General features: G+C 39.5%; 1 protein-coding gene and 1 long non-coding RNA gene across 3 annotated transcripts in view; one reads left to right on the top strand and one right to left on the bottom strand.

Annotated features, from left to right (window-relative positions):
* LOC133614549 (uncharacterized) overlaps positions 1-18073 on the bottom strand; it is a 94057-nt gene extending 75984 nt beyond the window's left edge. The window contains exons 1-3 of one of the 2 annotated variants that reach the window (XR_009816595.1): positions 18032-18073; positions 13058-13172; positions 3827-3979 (exon numbers count right to left, since the gene is read on the bottom strand). This is a non-coding gene — a long non-coding RNA (uncharacterized lncRNA). Of the gene's footprint in view, positions 1-3826; positions 3980-13057; positions 13281-18031 lie in introns of those variants that run through there. The other variant, XR_009816594.1, reaches the window with a different exon arrangement.
* dusp14 (dual specificity phosphatase 14) lies at positions 815-12860 on the top strand. Its single transcript, XM_061972593.1, has 2 exons — positions 815-1007; positions 10571-12860. The coding sequence occupies exon 2, from the start codon at positions 10654-10656 to the stop codon at positions 11278-11280; it is 627 nt and encodes a 208-aa protein (XP_061828577.1). The 5' UTR covers positions 815-1007; positions 10571-10653; the 3' UTR covers positions 11281-12860.
* Positions 18074-18410: the final 337 nt, after the last annotated feature.

Raw genomic sequence — 18410 nt, 5'->3', positions numbered from 1 at the left:
ATGTACATTCATTGAATATACTATACTAATTGAAATAATAGACATTATTTTTGATACAGCGCTTGTATTGGAACCCATTAGGTTCACCTAATATGGCCGTAGGGAGGACAATCATGTGAACAGACAAGAAACATATCCACAAATAGCATCGACACACTATTGTCAATATATATGAAGGATGTGCGACGGATTTGGCGGTGGCTTCAGTCACTTATCTTGTCACGCAGACACACTCACACAAGGTTAATCAATGTCAGTGGTTGAACAATGTGTCTGCAGGTGCTCATCATCACTGGGAATGTTCGAGCCTCTCTGACTCATCTGACATTTCAGCCAGCTGAGCCTGCAGCCATGCAAAACTGACCACCCAGACCCCATTCTATCTCCATCCTTTTGTGACATCACTTGCTGTATCTTCGAACATTTGGCACACATTTTTCCTTAGTCCAGAAAATTATACGAAACACATGTGTACGATAAAGGATAAACCACCGTGCAAACATCCACACAGAAATGTTCCAGAGGATTCCTGACTGTGAGTGACATGCTAAAACCATACAGAGACATTGTTGAGGGTAATTGTTTTAGTAGTTAGTCTTGTTAGAAAGTACTGAATGTTGTGGCATGTATCTACAAGAGCAAATTCAAGCGTCAGAACTTGCAGGAGTAAAAAAAAAAAAAAAAAGGGGGGGGAAAAGTAATACTGCGTGTCGCCTCTGCATGTCGTTGTTCTGCCCTTTACATTGACCATGAAGTGGGGGCTGAGCAAGGCGGAGGACGCAGCAGCAGTTGCGTCTCGTTTTTGCGTGGACTTTGTCGTCATGCTGGCGTGTCGTGTACATTGCGTGGACTGCCCCACCCCCTTGGCCGGCCCCTCAGCGTGATTTGAGCGGACTGACTTTGACGCCAAATGTGCAAAGACGCGCACCCGAGCACGGTGCACTAATACGGGCGTTGCGTTCAAAATCCACCATAGTCATCGTCTTCTTCACCGTCTTTCCCGAGAGGTGAGTTGACTTTTCTAACCTGCCTTCGACACTTAACTGTATTTTCTTTTCAAAAAGCTTAACACTTTTATAAATGAGTGCCGTTTTAATTAACAGTGCATGCAGGATACAAACGGCTGCATTCTCTTACATTATTGTATACTGTATAAATGTATAGTTAATCAGTGTTCAGACATTATGGTTTTCAGGGTGTCCACAGGTGCCGAAAAGTCTTGCAATGCAAGTTATTGCATAGCAAAACGAATTACAACAATAAATGTTCATACGCAATTTGTGTTCATAGTAAAAAATAGTTTGAGCTGGTAGGTGCTGTAAAAGCGTTTTATTGATCTTGGGTGTGCTTTAACTGAGCTTGCAAATGCTTCATAGAAGTCCAAAAAAACGTCTTCTATTTTTGGTATTATTTTTCTGTCAGCATTACTGAGCTGCATCTGACAAACATTACATTGCTGACCTGTTGACAAGGAGGAGGTAAGAATAGCGTTTACGTTTTGGTAGTTGGCACCAAACACTCATCCTGGCTTTCACTCCAGCATGGGGTAGCAGCTGCTCCTGGTAAAGAATCGGTCCCGCGTGTGTTTGATAAATTCATAAAATTGCAACAACCTCATATAAACACACCGCTCACATTGCAAGTATTACTTTTGATTTATCAGTTGGCAAAATGATGCATAATCAAATAAAAGAAACATGTCCCGAGGAATAATACGTTAAATTTTGGTGCAAATCTGGACACAAATGCAGATGGAGGAATGTAAGATCTGTTTTTGCAATTTAAGTGACAGTAGAATGGTACAATTACATTCCATATCTAATTTCAGTGTTTCTTAACCATAGGACCAAGGCCCATTGTTAAGACGCGAGCGCCCCCAGAGGCCCTCCAAAAACCTGTTTCTCAGCTGTGGTCTGTTGGGCAGCAGCAGTACACAGTTTTAACAAACTTTTCCACCACTTGTGACAGTAATGACTATGTCAAACAAACAGAATAAGTCTGGAGCGAAAGTCATAGAGAAAAAAGATTTTCGCGCAAAAATTATGACTAAAGTATGAAGCCGTATTTTCATTTGCACTTACATTTTATTGACTATTTATTTAGAAAAAATATACGGATAAGCGGAAGAAGATGGATGAATATTATTATTTAATAATTTAATTAGAATATATGTATTTTAGCACTGCATAATTGTATGTAAATTCATTTATCATAATTTTTATGAGGCCCTTCTTTAGCAGTGTATTTGTATTGTGTATTTATTTTTGTAATCAGCCTGACCTAAGTCTTGATAATAATCTTGGTGATTAACACATGGTTCCATCTTGTTTCTCCTGTTAAACTAAGTATGTTGATGAACTGAGGGACCCATCTCACCCCGGACATAAACATTTTGAACTGCCCTCCTGCCCTCGGGCAGCAGATACAGGACGATAAAATGCTGGACAAACAGGTTCAAGAACACTTTCTACCCGAGAGCAATAGTGTCAATGAACACAATCAAGGCATAAAAAACAATGACTGTGCATGTGAGCTGTGTGCTTGGTATTTAATGTTTTTTATTTAATAATTTTTATCTTAGTACCAATGTTCTTATGTTTTTTATGTTTCATCTATGAATTTGCACTAAATGGGTTTGCTTGCAATTTTGTTGTACAATGTACGATGACAATAAAGATCTATTCTATTCTATGTTAAATACAATTACTGTTGTGTGTGTATATGTATTTATATGTGTATGTAAATGTATGCATATATATATATATATATATATATATATCCACACACGCACACACACATACATACATACACACATATAGATATATATATATATATATATATATATATATATATAAAAACATTAACACAAATACATACACACACAGACACACATTTATATACACGTACACATACACACATTTTTATATATATATATATATATATATGTATATACTGTGTGTGTATGTATATATATATATATATATATATATATATATATATATATATATATATATATATATACTGTGTGTGTATGTATGTATGTATATATATATATATATATATATATATACATATATATACACACACATTTAAGTAAATACACACATATACATACAACTTGTTGTCAAAGTAAAAATAGTACGGTCCTGTCACCTAATGTCATCCTTCACTAACCAGGAAGTAGCTTGCTAAAAATTCGAACAAACATGGCGCACACATGTCGACCATCACATTTTTTCCCGAATAACCGCCTTTTTTCGCCCTTGTTTCCTGGTACCCTCCAATTCCCGTACTGTAATTTCCATAAAAAGAACATCCTCTCCAGTAAGGCCTGACCAGCACAGCTTCTGGTCCGCTCGACAACACTCTGAAAACATTGGTGTAACACATTGCGTAGGCCGTAAAGTCAAACTTTCAAATAAAAAAATAAAATTGTATTTAATATATTTTTATAATTTTTTTGTACTTGTTTTGCACTTTGACTCTTAAAGTAATCGTTTCACCTCCCCAGGAACCAAAAATGGTACAGTCCTGTCATCTTACACCATCATCCATGAACCATTAAGCAGCTACGTACAGCTAAACAAACACAAAAATGGCGATTATTAATTTAATGAAAATGTAAATTTTCAACCTGCCCCAGAATGATAACTAGTACTGCTGGTAACAATTTGGCCTTGGTGGATGTCTGCGTTTCTAACTGTTCTAGTTCTGTGCGTGCCATTCTGGTTATTCTTATCCGACATTCCCAGGGCTATTCTACTATTTGGATTCCTCAACACACAGTTTATGGTCAGTGTGTATGCAGTGGACAAGCTGCTCCCACCTTTTTTTCTTTTTTTCTTTAAAGAAGTGCGACTCTCGTTTTTCCAGCCGTTGGCTCGGGTTTCCTCGTTTGTGTCAGCCACGATGGAACCAGAGCTTTGGGGGAACATCTGAGTGTACCAGCTGAGTATGTTATGGCATGGTGCTGGGTCACCTGTTGACAGAACGAAAGATGGATGATGTTGCGTCTAATAAATCAGGATGGTGCACATCATCTTCCCTGTTTGATTCTTTTGAGTGACAGCATCCTTTTCTCCAGCTCTGAAGATTAGTATAACCCCCGCATTCAACCCCCTCCTCCTCCAGCGTGTGTATAAATAACCATGTGCGGCCTGCTGCTGGTGCACCATTTATTTGCTTCCCTGGTCTTCTTCATGTGCCTGTTGATATGGCGGCCATATTAGTGTGCTCTGTTGGTTGCCACAGCAACAGGCTCATGCCTAATAATGTGATGTTTGCAGTCTCCTCTTAATTAATAAATTGGCTCTTTCTCAATGAGCCTGTGTTAAATATATAATTAGAAAATATGTGGAAACTGCAGGAAGGTGACAAGCCCCATGTTGTTTTTTAGAGCTGCCGCAATAGGGCGGCGCAAAATATATATCTGTTATTATCTTTAAATAATACGATGAGGCCTAACCTGACAGGTTATTTTAGGTCCTAGAGCAGGGATAAAAACAAAAGAGTTCAACTAAATTGTTTCCAGAATTTCCAGAACCCTAAGGACCGGAGAGGCCTACACTGCTCCCTTCAATATTATTCATATTTTGAGAACCAGCATTATGGCGTCAAAACAGTGCAACATTTTCCTGTTCCGTATATTTAGGTGTCCTTTTTATCTATCTTATCTAGAACAGTGACCCCCAACCTTTTTGTAGCTGTGAACCGGTCAACGCTTGAAAATTTGTCGGGGGTGGTTGTTTTTGTTTTTTTTGTCATACAGAAATACAATCATGTGTGCTTACGGACTGTATCCCTGCAGACTGTATTGATCTATATTGATATATAATGTATATAGTGTTTTTTATGTTTTGATTTAATTTAATAAAATAAAATTAAAAAAAAAAAAAAAATCTTGTGCGGACCGGTACCGGTGGTTGGGGACCACTGATGTAGAACACACATGTGTCAGACTTAAGGCTCAGGGCATTAATAAAGTGGTTCATCTTTTAGAACTAAATGTATTCATTCTTTCCATTTTGACAGGAAAAAAATGCATGTACTGCATGCAGTTGCATATCTTTTCAACTTCCATCCATCCATCTTCTTCCACTTATCCGAGGTCGGGTCGCGGGGGCAGCAGCCTAAGCAGGGAAGCCCAGACTTCCCTCTCCCCAGCCACTTCGTCCAGCTCCTCCCGGGGGATCCCGAGGCGTTCCCAGGCCAGCCGGGAGACATAGTCTTCCCAACGTGTCCTGGGTCTTCCCCGTGGCCTCCTACCTGTCGGACGTGCCCGAAACACCTCCCGAGGGAGGCGTTCGGGTGGCATCCTGACCAGATGCCCGAACCACCTCATCTGGCTCCTCTCGATGTGGAGGAGCATCAGCTTTTCAACTTTAATATCGAATTATGGACAAATATATTATCATACATTCAACAAAATGTATACAAAAAATTAAATAAATACTTCATTATTTACTTGAAGTAAATTATCCATCAATTTGTACACTATAACAATGACTCCGTATACATTTATATTCAAACATTACTGTTATGCTATTTGACACCCCAGATCTACTGCATTCAACATGGCTAACATGGCGCTAGGTTGCTGATTGAGGTCATTTCCCTGAATATTTAACCTTGCGCATCTTGAGTAAAATCTGTAGGACTCACGTTTTTAATAAAGTTGTCCACAAAAAAGTGTAATAACTACAACCACTGTGGACAAAGAGCATATACTGTAACTATACTGCAACTACAAACTTTGACTTAAAGTAGGATGCCACACATACTGAGAGGGTGAACAGTATTTTTTACTTTACCGGTAATTTAACATGCATTCAAATGAGTTCAGTTGACAAAATTAAAAGATAATCTAATAAATACTGACCAGAATTTATTAACAAAACATGACTTTTGACCTCAGCAATAATACTCTGGTCATGTATATCTGGGCATAAGTTCCCGGGGAGTTTAACCTCTAATGATAATTCCTCATACATTTTGTACAAAAACAGAGGATTCATTAACTGCATTTTGATTTAAAAAAAAAGTATGTGGGCCAATTAGACGAGTCGACATTATTGTCGACATTAACATTTGTCGACATAGTGACGTCATCACTCATGTTTTTTCGGTGGACGCCGTATAGCACCGCCACTTGCATCAAAATTGCAGATGACAACATGTAAAGTGTGGGAATATTTCCTCCTGTTCTTGTTAAAAATATGAATATCTTGCTAATTTTGCGAAGCATATCTTGTTTTTATGACACTGCATCTGTGTTACGGGAGCATTAAAAGCGGAAGAATGTCAGACATCTGGAGGTTGGGGTCTCAAATCGTTAAAGGGGAACTGCACATTTTTTGGAATTTTGCCTCTCGTTCACAATCATGAGAGACAAGAACACACAAGTAATTTTTTTATTAGGATTTTAAAGATGATTAAAAAAATGCTTGGAAGATGCGGCTAATGGCAGTCACCCTGCCTTTAAAGACCTCTAAAACATCTTAGAAACCCTCCATCAACGTTTTATACATATTTAGGAGTGATACTGGATGACGGTCTGACATGGAAATCTCATATTGCACATGTATGGAAAAAGATGTCTAAGAGTATTTTTATATTAAATAAGGTAAAATATGTGTTAGATTATAGAGCAATGCGTATATTGTATTGTGCACTTCTATTGCCATATATCAGCTACTGTGTGGAAGTGTGGGGGAACATATATAAGAGTAATATAAAGGCATTGTATCAACTACAGAAAAGAGCTATAAGGATTATTCATAAAGTAGATTACTTAGAACACACTAACATATTATTTATTAATTCGGGTTTATTGAAATTACAGGAGCTAGTAAAGTTACAGACATTATGTGTCATGTTTAAGGCTAAAAGTAAAACATTACCAGCAAATTTACAAAAAATGTTTGTCATCACTTCTGAGAATGAAGAGCGTAGAAGAAAGGTCATTTTCAACATCAGTATTCAAGGACAACTTTAAAACAAATGTATATATCAGTGGTGGGGGTTAAACTATGGAATTCTCTTTACAATGAGATAAAAGATTGTAAAAATATATTCCAATTGAAAAAAATATATAAAGACAGAACAATAAGATCATATGGACAGCCATAAGTGTTTACATTTTGCTTTATATTTATTATTTTACCTATTTTTTGCCTGGTTTTGTATTTGTTTTGTATCATCCCGTGAGGTGTATATTACTTCTTTAGTTTTTTTGTTCGGTTTGTACTTCATGAAGTTTTGCACTTGTTGTGTTTTTGTTTGTGTTTTTTTGTTTGTTTTCGTTATATTTGGATGCAATTGTTGGTTTATATGATATAATTAAGTAAGACTATGTATACAGGAAAATATAAGATTTTTCTTCATCCTGCTCCTTCTCAGGCATTGGTGTGTAAATGTATAATTGAATAATTTTGGTATAATTGTCTATCGATCAAAGATGCACATCAATGAAGGAGATAAATAAAAATGATGACGATGATGATGATATATACACACTGCAAGTATATATATAATGTAGTAACAGACACGTTCATAACGATATGTGATATGTACAATATTTACCATATTTTGGTCATCATTGCCGGAACTAATTCCTCGGCACATTTATTTCCATTTCCATAGCAGCACACGTCCGACTTCTAGCAACAAATGTGTGTTCCTACTTACTGATACAAAGGCGTGTGTGTGTCGTAATTATGGCAGACTTGGTAACAAACAACAAAGATGACTTTTTTTGCACAAATGAGGATTCACAACCTTATCTTTTTTAACTTGAATGAACGGAGGTTGAACTACTGCTTCTAGAAGCCAGCACAAAGAAGTGGGTGAAACGTTGTAGCAGACGGAAGCCTATAGAGTGACGTGTGAGGTGAAAGCGACTCGAAACTGCAAATGTAGAATTTGGAGACAAGCTATTTCGCGTGCTTACCCCAAAATAAACCAGAAAAAACGTCCCCGGCATAGCTGGACCAAAGAGACAACTGCCCATCCAGTGAGTCACACTTTATATCATGATACACGCATGATGTGCTGTGTGTATGATGACAGACAGCATATGTCTGGCTAGCTGTGTTTTTTTTGATTGATTGAGACTTTTATTAGTAGATTGCACAGTGAAGTACATATTCCGTACAATTGACCACTAAATGGTAACACCCGAATAAGTTTTTCAACTTGTTTAAGTCGGGGTCCACTTAAATTGATGAAGTTGTGTGAAAAATTGTACAAACAAAACATGAAGTGTGGGCTAATACTTTACAGATAATGTAATATGATTGTTCATGTTTTTTAGTCAGTACAGATTGGTGTCCTATCGCATTGTGTTGTGCATTACAAACTCAAACGCGTTTGTCGTAGAAGCTAGCTTATCTCTCGCCGTAGTTAGCTTTTACGGCTAATACCGAAGCACGCCGATGTGTTACTACGTTAGAAAAATAGTTCCTCAGTGTTCTCTCTTACAATAACATTGTCGCTACAGTTTCATTATTATACAGGTTACAGAACATAAATAAAGTATTGGTGACGGTTTTTGAATGCATTTTTAAAGTGATTTAGAGGTAGAATTGATTGCTCCCATTAGCTGCATAGCTAGCTACTTAGAACGAGCCAATTTTTACAAGTTAGAATGCAATAAAAAACCTTTTGTCTTTTTGTCTCTTATAAGGATTGTAAACGATAGGCAAAATTTAAAAAAAAAGTGCAGTTCGCCTTTGTTAGCTTGTAGCTTGCTAGCTAGTGTAAGACGAAGTTGTGTGAAAAATAGATTTAACTATAATTTTAGTCAAAGTCTGCCAGTTAAACTTTGTCTAAACCAATTATAGTACTTTTTAAAAGCAGTGTCTATTTGCAATGCCATGAACAAGGGCACAATAACAAAGTCATTTAAATGCACATGTACACACACACACACACACACTCACACACACACACACACACACAACAGTCACCAATGCGCCGGTATCATAAGATTAAACATGCAATCTACTAGATCAGTGGTCCCCAACCTTTTTGTACCTGCGGACCGGTCAACGCTTGAAAATTTGTCCCACGGACCATGTGTGCTTACGGACTGTATCCCTGCAGACTGTATTGATCTATATTGATTATATAATGTACATATTTTTTATGTTGTGGTTGGGGACCACTGTATTAGATAGCTAAAATGTAAGAATTAATCAATGATAGAATTATATGTATGCATTGAGTCTATTAGAATGCTAAAAATACCAGGAGTTAATGAATAATACTATATATCAGTGTGCAGCTTTTCAAACACATCACAAAATGTAAATAAGTTAGTTTCATTGTTTTGATAGGTTTGATACCTAATAAAAATGTTGTGACAAACTAATGAGCAGCATAGTTATAGTATATGTTCATATTTATGAACAATGTAATCGTCTTTGTTGTTTGTAAGCACATGCTTAAAAATATCTCAAGCTGAATTTAAAAGTTGATAGCTAAATTAGAGCCAATGAATATGTGAACGCTAGTCGACTAATCGTTAAGATAGTCGATGACGAGTCGGCCATCAAAATGGTCGTTAATTGCAAACGTTGGGCCAATGCGCTAATAAGCGATATTTAAATTCCTGAGTTAAGTGATTTTTGTTATTGTTCGATAAAAGGCAATTATAATCGTAGGTGTTGTTTGGACTGCTATGTTTTTGTTCTTTTTAATGGTTAATTTTGCAATTTTATTCAATTAAAGGTCAATACTTTAACACAGGTTAAAAAAAAAAAATTCTATAAATCAACTGAATCAAAATGAAATATGCCGTGGGCCAACAAAAAAATAACAAGCTGCGACTTTGGCAACCACTTCTCTAAAATCTCCTTTATAGCGGTATGAGCCATTAAAAATGACGTTAGCGTGTGTGTGTCTGACTGTGATGAGTCAAGGAATGAATATTTGCTCTATTTTGGGGTGCTGATGAATATTTGAGTACCGGTATGTGGTCTTGACTCTGCAGATGCTGTTTCTCCTACAAAGAAGCAGGTGACCCATGTCTTGTTAATTACACCAAGCTGTTGCTGAAGATCAGAAGGGAGGGGGGAATTATGAGGTGGGTAAATATTAAAAAAAGAAGGTCCGCAGAAGGTGTGTGGATGACGCACAGCGGTGTGTGAAGCAACGCCGCGGGCTGTGGCAGCGCAGTGTCAAGAAGACATTCCCGTCACACACATGGTGATGTGGGAAAACACGGGACGAGAACACGCGGTGATTTCTTAAATGAACCTGGATTCATACAGTTATGCAAACTGCATTACCATGAAGCGAGCTAATGTACAAACACAAAATTAAACCTCATACAACAGGACTTTAGGAGGGAGATGTGTGTGAACGTGAGAGGAGATGCTCGCCTCACGTGTCGGGGAAGGAGTGGGACATACATTTGGGTGCAAATGGGCGCATCTTCGCGGCATTGCATCCGTATGATGCATGAAGATAGCATGTCTTTACAGTTTGAAAATGAGTTTGGAGTCTTTTGCAAGGAGCACTAATTTTACTCACCGACCGAATATTAAACTGAGATTGTGTTGCGTTCCAGAAGCGCCTGCTGGACTATGATTCTCGCCTCTTGAGGAATTCCAATCTTTTCAAACTTCCTTGAACCACTTGACAACCTCCTCCATGGGTTCCCGCAGCCAAAGCTTCTTCCACCATCACCACCATCGTAGCTCTGTGGTACCAGGGGCGGTGCCCAGGCTGCTGTCGGACAACGGGAGCCTCCTGGGGGGCATCGCTCAGATCACCCCCAACCTGTTCCTGAGCAGGGGCAACGTGGCGTCCAACCGCAGCCTGCTGCTGTCCAAAGGCATCACGTGTGTGGTCAACGCTACCATCGAGCTGCCCAACTTCAACTGGCCGCACATAGAGTACGTGAAGGTGCCGCTGGCCGACATGCCGCACTCGCCCATCTCCTTGTACTTCGACAGCGTGGCCGACAAGATCCACAGCGTGGGCCGCAAGCGCGGCGCCGTGTTGGTGCACTGCGCGGCGGGCGTCAGCCGCTCTGCCTCGCTGTGCCTCGCCTACCTCATGAAGTACCACCGCGTGTCTCTGGCCGAGGCCTACGCCTGGGTCAAAGCCCGCCGACCCGTCATCAGGCCCAACGGCGGCTTCTGGCGCCAGCTCATCGAGTACGAGAGGAAGCTGTTCGGCAGGAACTCTGTGAAGATGGTGCAGACGCCCTATGGGGTCGTACCGGATGTTTACGAGAGGGACCGCAGGAGTCTGGCTCCGTACTGGGGCCTGTGAGCCACCGCTGGACTCGAAAGCCCAAGGAGTTTTTAAAAGAACTCTGGTTCGCTTTGAACAGGAGAAAGTCTAGTCTTTGAGCGAAAAGACCACCGGGAACACAATGCAGTCAAACACCGGTGCTGACTAGCTGTGCTTGGCTCCTTTTGCTGTCATGTCACGTGGTGGTTTTGTGCCAGTCTTACAGAGCAGCATGCTCAAGTCTATGGTAGCATTTTTGAGAGCAGTGTACAAAGACAAATGTATGAAAAGAGTTTATGAACATCGCAATGTGCTAGTAAGTCACCTATCCGCCAAGCAGTACAGTTTCTACAGTCAAAACGTCTTAAAGCTACCAAATGATTTAGACCTCATTTTGGGTACCAACCACAGTGGTGCGGTACCTGAGGTAGTGGGCGGAGCTAGGCATGATTGACAGAGAATGTTCACTGCAAGGTGCCGAATGGAAGGGAACAGGGAGAACAATTAAACAAAGTCAATTACAGATAGCATTTAAATGTATTTGAATTTTACATCTGTTTCAAAATAATCTTTGTTCCAAACGGAAACTAGCTCTGGTATTGTTTCAACACAAATTTAAAACATAACAACAGAAATGCAACAATTAATCAATTAGAAAAAAGCTTCATTTATATTCTGTTGCTAGATTAATCGCTTTAATGAGTGTAACTAATAAACAAATCCGGAACGTGTGGAGTGCCGGGAACTAAATAATCGGCAGTGCAACAGAGCACACATGAGAGCGGTGTGGGTGCCATGTGTGGTGGCGAACAGAGTTTTTTAATGTTAAAACATGTTAAAAGTGTGTTTTAATGTTGATGTGTGAATTTATTAGAAAAAAGAATGAAGGTTATTGCAAGCAGTTTATTTCAACTATTTTCCCCAAAATATGCATTGAGGCTATAAAGTGTGTTTTATCGGATTACTCAATTAGTCGGAAAAAATTTAAATGGATTACTTTATTACAAAAATAAAGGATAGCTGCAGCCATATAAACTGACTTTTAATATTTAACAAAGATTTCCACACAAACTTACTATTTACTGAAGGGTTTCCACCGCCTTGCAGCCTTTATCTGTGCTGGTCTAGAACTGTACCCTTGTGTGGAGTGCTGCTCATATTAACAAAAGAAGATCCTTTAAAGATGTTATAAAATCTACTGTTTTGAAAGGCAAAAAAAAATTTAAATGGTGCCGCCGTGTCAAAGTGTCTGACAGGAATGACTGATATCCTATTTTTGTCCATATTTAAATCAGAAAGCTCCCTTTGCAAAGCTACGACTGCTCAATTTCGAGTGATGGTCATTTTAACAATATGTTTATTGTTGTGGTTGTGTTTCCAGCGAGACTACACCTAATTTTTCTCTCAGTATGACGCAGCACAATAATAAACATACTGTTACATTTATAAACACTTTGGGCATCTTTTTAATGTGCAACATTGCATTCAATCTTAAACAGTTTTATTTAAATAAAAAAAAAAAGATGTGGTTTTACCTGCAATTTTATGACAAATAAAGCTAGCGTGCAATTTTCTATTTGTGTTTAAAACTGAAAAAGAGAAACAATAAAGACCGAGCATCCGACATTGACGTTGTTTGTATTATTGAAAACCTGAAATTGTTTCTCATCTTCCCTTAAGAGTTGTTTCATTTTTCAGGGATGTCAAAAGAACATTGTGTCATTAATTTCCATTCGGTTTTGTCACACAGGAACAGTCACCGGGGCGATGAAAGCGATTTATCTTGTTTACACACTTGTAAAGTGTCCACCATTACCTGTAGAGACGGCTGGGCTCATCTATTGGTGGATGCACAAGTGTCAGGTGGCAAAATTACACACCAGTTCCTCTGTACGCTACCCCCCCATTGATGGGCCTCCTGCCTCTGCGCCCTATAAAGAAAGTAAACACATCTTTCAGCATGGTATTAACGTCAGTCATTAAAGCAGAGAGCACAACCATCTGCATCACCGAGGCACGCCAGGCTTCAAGGGAGCAGACGGAGGTTAGGGAGATACGCAAGCTTGTGTGTCACTTTTATTTAACACCGCAATTTTGTTGGAGTCCTTTGTGAGTCATTGAGTAGTTTGTTGTGTCCAAGTCACACATTTACATGATGGAATTATTCAGATGGAACAAATCCACTGCAATAGCCATTGGCTTCATTATGTGACACAAGCTCATTAAGCCAATTGTAACCAGGGCATTTTTCCAGATTAATTGGGTAACGTTACAGTCACTAATTAATCAATTAGTTAACAGGAAATTACATGTAATAGTTGGAGCTATTTACTTATTTTGTAGTGTTTAGTTAAGTTTGTATTCAGATTTAATTATTCTGAAGTAATTCCTTAAATTTCATTATGATTACATTAGTTAGCCTATTAGTTTAGGGTCCCCAAATTTTTGTTTGACTCAGGGGGGCTGAATTGGGTAAAAAGAATTTGGCCGGGGGCCAGGCTATCTATTTGTGTGTGTGTGTGCATGTATGTATGTTTTATTTTTGTTGGATTGTCCCCACATTTATTTTCCCCTTAGTCTTCTTTTTTATTTTTTTATTAAATCAACATAAAAAGCACAAGATAGTGCACCAACCCAAAAAAAATCCTCCCTCCCCCATTTACACTCGTTCACACTCATTCACACAAAAGGGTTGTTTCCTTCTGTTATTAATATTCTGGTTCCTATAATATATATCAATACAGTCTGCAAGGGATACGGTCCGTAAACACACATGATTGTGTGTGCTGCTGGTCCACTAATAGTACTAACCTTTAACAGTTAATTTTACTCATTTTCATTAATTACTAGTTTCTATGTAACTGTTCTTATATTATTTTACTTATTTTTTTATTCAATAAAATGTTTTTTATTTATTTATCTTATTTTATTTTATTTATTTTTTTAAATCTTCACCAGACCAGGTTGTCAATGAAATTAGATTGTTTAAAGGGTCTTAAAACCAGGTCCAGTTCAGATTATGTCCAGGTCGGGCTCAGCAACACACACCTTCATTTATGTACACTCAAAATTAGGGAACATAACAACAGTCTTCTTCTTTTTTGTCCTCTTCTTTCTATCCCCTCCTGTTAGATATATCCAAGAATTTAAACATGTATTAATGATAAGTTGATTGGCAACACTAAATTGGCCCTAGTGTGTGAATGTGAGTGTGAATGTTGTCTGTCTGTCTGTGTTGGCCCTGTGATCAGATGGCGACTTGTCCAGGGTGTACGCCGCCTTCAATGCAGCTGAGATAGGCTCCAGCACCCCCCGCGACCCCGAAAGACAAGCGGTAGAAAATGGATGGCTGGATTAAGGTCAAATACAAATAATGCAACAATATCCCACACTACTTTGTAAAATAAATATGTACAGCATATAAGGGCATCTACATCAACAATATGATTTGCCTGAGTGGCTGGACAGGACAAATTAAAAAAATAAATAACTTGGGACGCGAGAGAACTGGAACCGGTTCTCTCGCGTCCCAAGTTATTTATTTATTTAAAAAAATAAAAATAAATTTAAAAAATAAAATAAAAAGAGGAGTCAGATGAGGTGGTTCGAGCATCTGGTCAGGATGCCACACGAACGCCTCCCTAGGGAGGTGTTTAGGGCACGTACGACCGGTAGGAGGCCACGGAGAAGACCCAGGACACGTTGGGAAGACTATCTCTCCCGGCTAGCCTGGGAACACCTCGTGATACCCCGGGAGGAGCTGGACAAAGTGGCTGGGGAGAGGGAAGTTTGGGCTTCTCTGCTTAGGCTGCTGCCCCCGTGACCTGACCTCGGATAAGCGGATGAAGATGGATGGATGGAACTTGGGACGCGGGCCGTAGTTTGGGCACCCCTGGTTTGGGTGTTTTCTTGTTTATTTGGGCACTTAATTATATGATATGAAGGCTATCGTTAAGGGACCAGGATGCACCTGGGTGGGCAAATTCTGGTTTTTTTTACCGCAATAGGAGAGGGACATAAATAGTTTTTTGCTTGCCATAAATAAACCATGTTTTTGTTAAAATTGGACTTTGGGATATACATTGTTTTTCAACCTGGTGATTTTATTTCCGTGAAAAGTTGGTTTTGAAAATGTCATGTTTTGACAAACGACTACTACAATCTACATGTTATCAGTTATATAAGTATCTAGAATTATGTCCAACCAGCATCTCCCACGACCCCGAAAGGGACAAGCGGTAGGAAATGGATGGAGGGAATGGATTATAAACAAACAGCGCCGCTGCCGGTGGCGGTCAAGTAGTGCACCCCCAACAATGATTTCAAATTAGAAATGGTCACAGCTGATGAGGTGCTTAAAAAATTGAGCGCGCTCCACCCAAACAAGGCCACCGGCCTTGACAATATCCCCTCCAGATTCCTCAGGGACTCTGCCTCCATCATTGCCCCAATCATCACGCACATAATAAACCTCTCAATTTCACAAGGCCAAGTACCAAAAGATTTTAAGATAGCAAGAGTAACTCCCCTCTTTAAAGGAAACCTCATAAAGGAAACTAACTGGAACCTGGCAACTACCGACCTGTTTCTATTCTCAGTTCCATTTCGAAAGTAATGGAAAAAATAGTTTATGAACAGGTCGATGGTTACCTTGCCACAAATAAACTCATGTACAAATTCCAATCCGGCTTCAGAACTAACCACTCCACTGACACATGCCTTCTCTATCTGACCGACCACATCAAACATGAGGTGGACGCGGGCAAATACTGCGGCATGGTCATGCTGGATCTTCAGAAGGCCTTGGACACCGTTGACCACGCTATACTGTTGGATAAGCTCAGAGCAACCGGATTTGACAAAACCTCATCGAGCTGGATGCAATCTTACTTGGAGGGGAGGGAACAGGTGGTAGAGGTGAACGGCACCGTGTCCCCCCCCCCCCTCAGTGAGCTGTGGAGTCCCCCAAGGCAGTATATTGGGGCCTTTACTGTTCCTAATATACATAAACGACATGTCAACAGCATGCGACTGTGAAATGTTTTTGTTTGCGGATGACTCGGCCCTGCTGGTATCAGACAAGAACAAGTCACAGGTGGAGAAAATCCTCAGTGCTGAACTCTGTAGAACTTGCACCTGGCTCGCTGACAACAAGCTATCCATACACTTGGGTAAAATGGAATCCATCCTGTTTGGGTCCCACATCAACCTTAAGAAAGTCAATGACTTCACTATAAAAGTGGGTGACATTGTTATCACCAGGAAGGATGAGGTCACCTACCTAGGTTCCATTCTAGAGGCTAATCTTTCCTGTGATAAAATGGCAACCAAGGTAATCAAAAAGGTCAACCAACGAACGAGATTTCTCTATAGAATCTCCTCTCTGGTCAACAAAAGCACCATGAGGATTCTAGCGGGAACTCTCGTTCATCCCTTTTTCGATTTCGCATGCACCTCCTGGTACCCTAGCACCTCCAAAACCCTCAAATCTAAACTCCAAACATCCCAGAACAAGCTAGTCAGATTACTTCTAGACCTCCACCCCAGATCCCACCTCACACTTACCCACTTCTCCAAAGTGGGCTGGCTCAGGGTGGAGGACAGAGTAAAACAACTTGCACTGATCCTAGTCTATAAAATCCGCTACACCTCCCTGACACCGAAGTACATGTCAAACTACTTCCTTAACGTAAATGACCGCCATAACCACAACACCAGGGGGAGCTCCACTAACCACGTTAAACCCAGATTCCGATCTAACAAAGGTCTTAACTCATTATCTTTCTATGCCACATCAATGTGGAATGCACTCCCAACAGATGTAAAAGAAAGGGCATCTCTATCCTCCTTCAAAACCGCAATAAAAGTACACCTCCAGGCATCTTCAACCCTAAACTAACACCCTCCCCGGATTGTTAATAATCAAATGTAAACAATCAAATGTAGATACTTTTCTTATGCCTTCTGATCTCTCTCTCTCTCTCTCTCTATGTCCACTACTTGCTGTACATATCCTACCAAGTCAGACCTACACTGTTTCAATATCCATTTCTCTGTTCTCAATTGTTGATGACTGATGATAACAACCAAACCTAACCCCCCACCCCGAATTGTAAATAATATAAATAATTCAATGTATACACCCTGATGATTATCTTGTGTGATGACTGTATTATGATGATAGTATATATGATAGTATATATCTGTATCATGAATCAATTTAAGTGGACCCCGACTTAAACAAGTTGAAAAACTTATTCGGGTGTTACCATTTAGTGGTCAATTGAACGGAGTATGTACTTCACTGTGCAACCTACTAATAAAAGTCTCAATCAATCAACCCTATTTTAATTGTAGATGTTTGGAAATCGTTTTAAACACGGACAATTTTTAACACTTTTCTATTAATTTCAACATAATTATCCAACTGTGTTTTAACAACCACATTAAAAGCACAGGAGTGTCAGTGTAAAAAAATAAAAAATTTGACGTATTGAAGGCTCCAATCACTTCACATTGAATATTTCACTTTGAAATATTTTTGGGGGAAATTATTGCATATTTTGTGTATTTGCCATAAAAAAAAAAAAAAGTGTAGCGGTTGTTGAACTTGACACAGCCGGCTAACGCTAGCATCGTAGCTAACAGTGTACAAATAAATACGTTTATCTCGACGGGCGCTACTTTCACTTTGACACTCAATTTGAAAAATCCTAAATGGTGCCTGAACCGTTTCTAGTCAATTGCAGCAACAACAACAAAAAAGTTCAGTTAGAAATATTTCACCCACCTGAAATGTAAAGTATGAATGAAAGCTGAGGTTTCTTCCACTGCGAAATCCCCATGTTTAAGGCGTCACAGCGCCCCCTTTGGCAGGCTGGCGAAGTTGCATCAAAAACGGCTTTCCGGTCCTAAACACTGCCCCACGTGGCGTATTGGGGGTTTGCAAGGACGACCACAATACAAATTAGGTTCTATATCAGGGGTGTCAAACGTACGGCCCGTGGGCTGGATCAGGCCCGTGAACAAGTTTTATCCGGCCCGCGAAATGAGTTTGCCAAGTACAAAAATGAGCAGTAATTTTTTAGAGAAAAAAATTGCTGTTCTAAATGTGTCCACTGGATGTCGCAATAGCTAATTATTTGTATCGGCTGCCACGAGAACGAGGG

The sequence above is a fragment of the Nerophis lumbriciformis genome, linkage group LG17, assembly GCF_033978685.3.
Source record: "Nerophis lumbriciformis linkage group LG17, RoL_Nlum_v2.1, whole genome shotgun sequence".
NCBI classification, from domain to species: domain Eukaryota; kingdom Metazoa; phylum Chordata; class Actinopteri; order Syngnathiformes; family Syngnathidae; genus Nerophis; species Nerophis lumbriciformis.
This window is presented reverse-complemented; position numbering and strand designations above follow the sequence as displayed.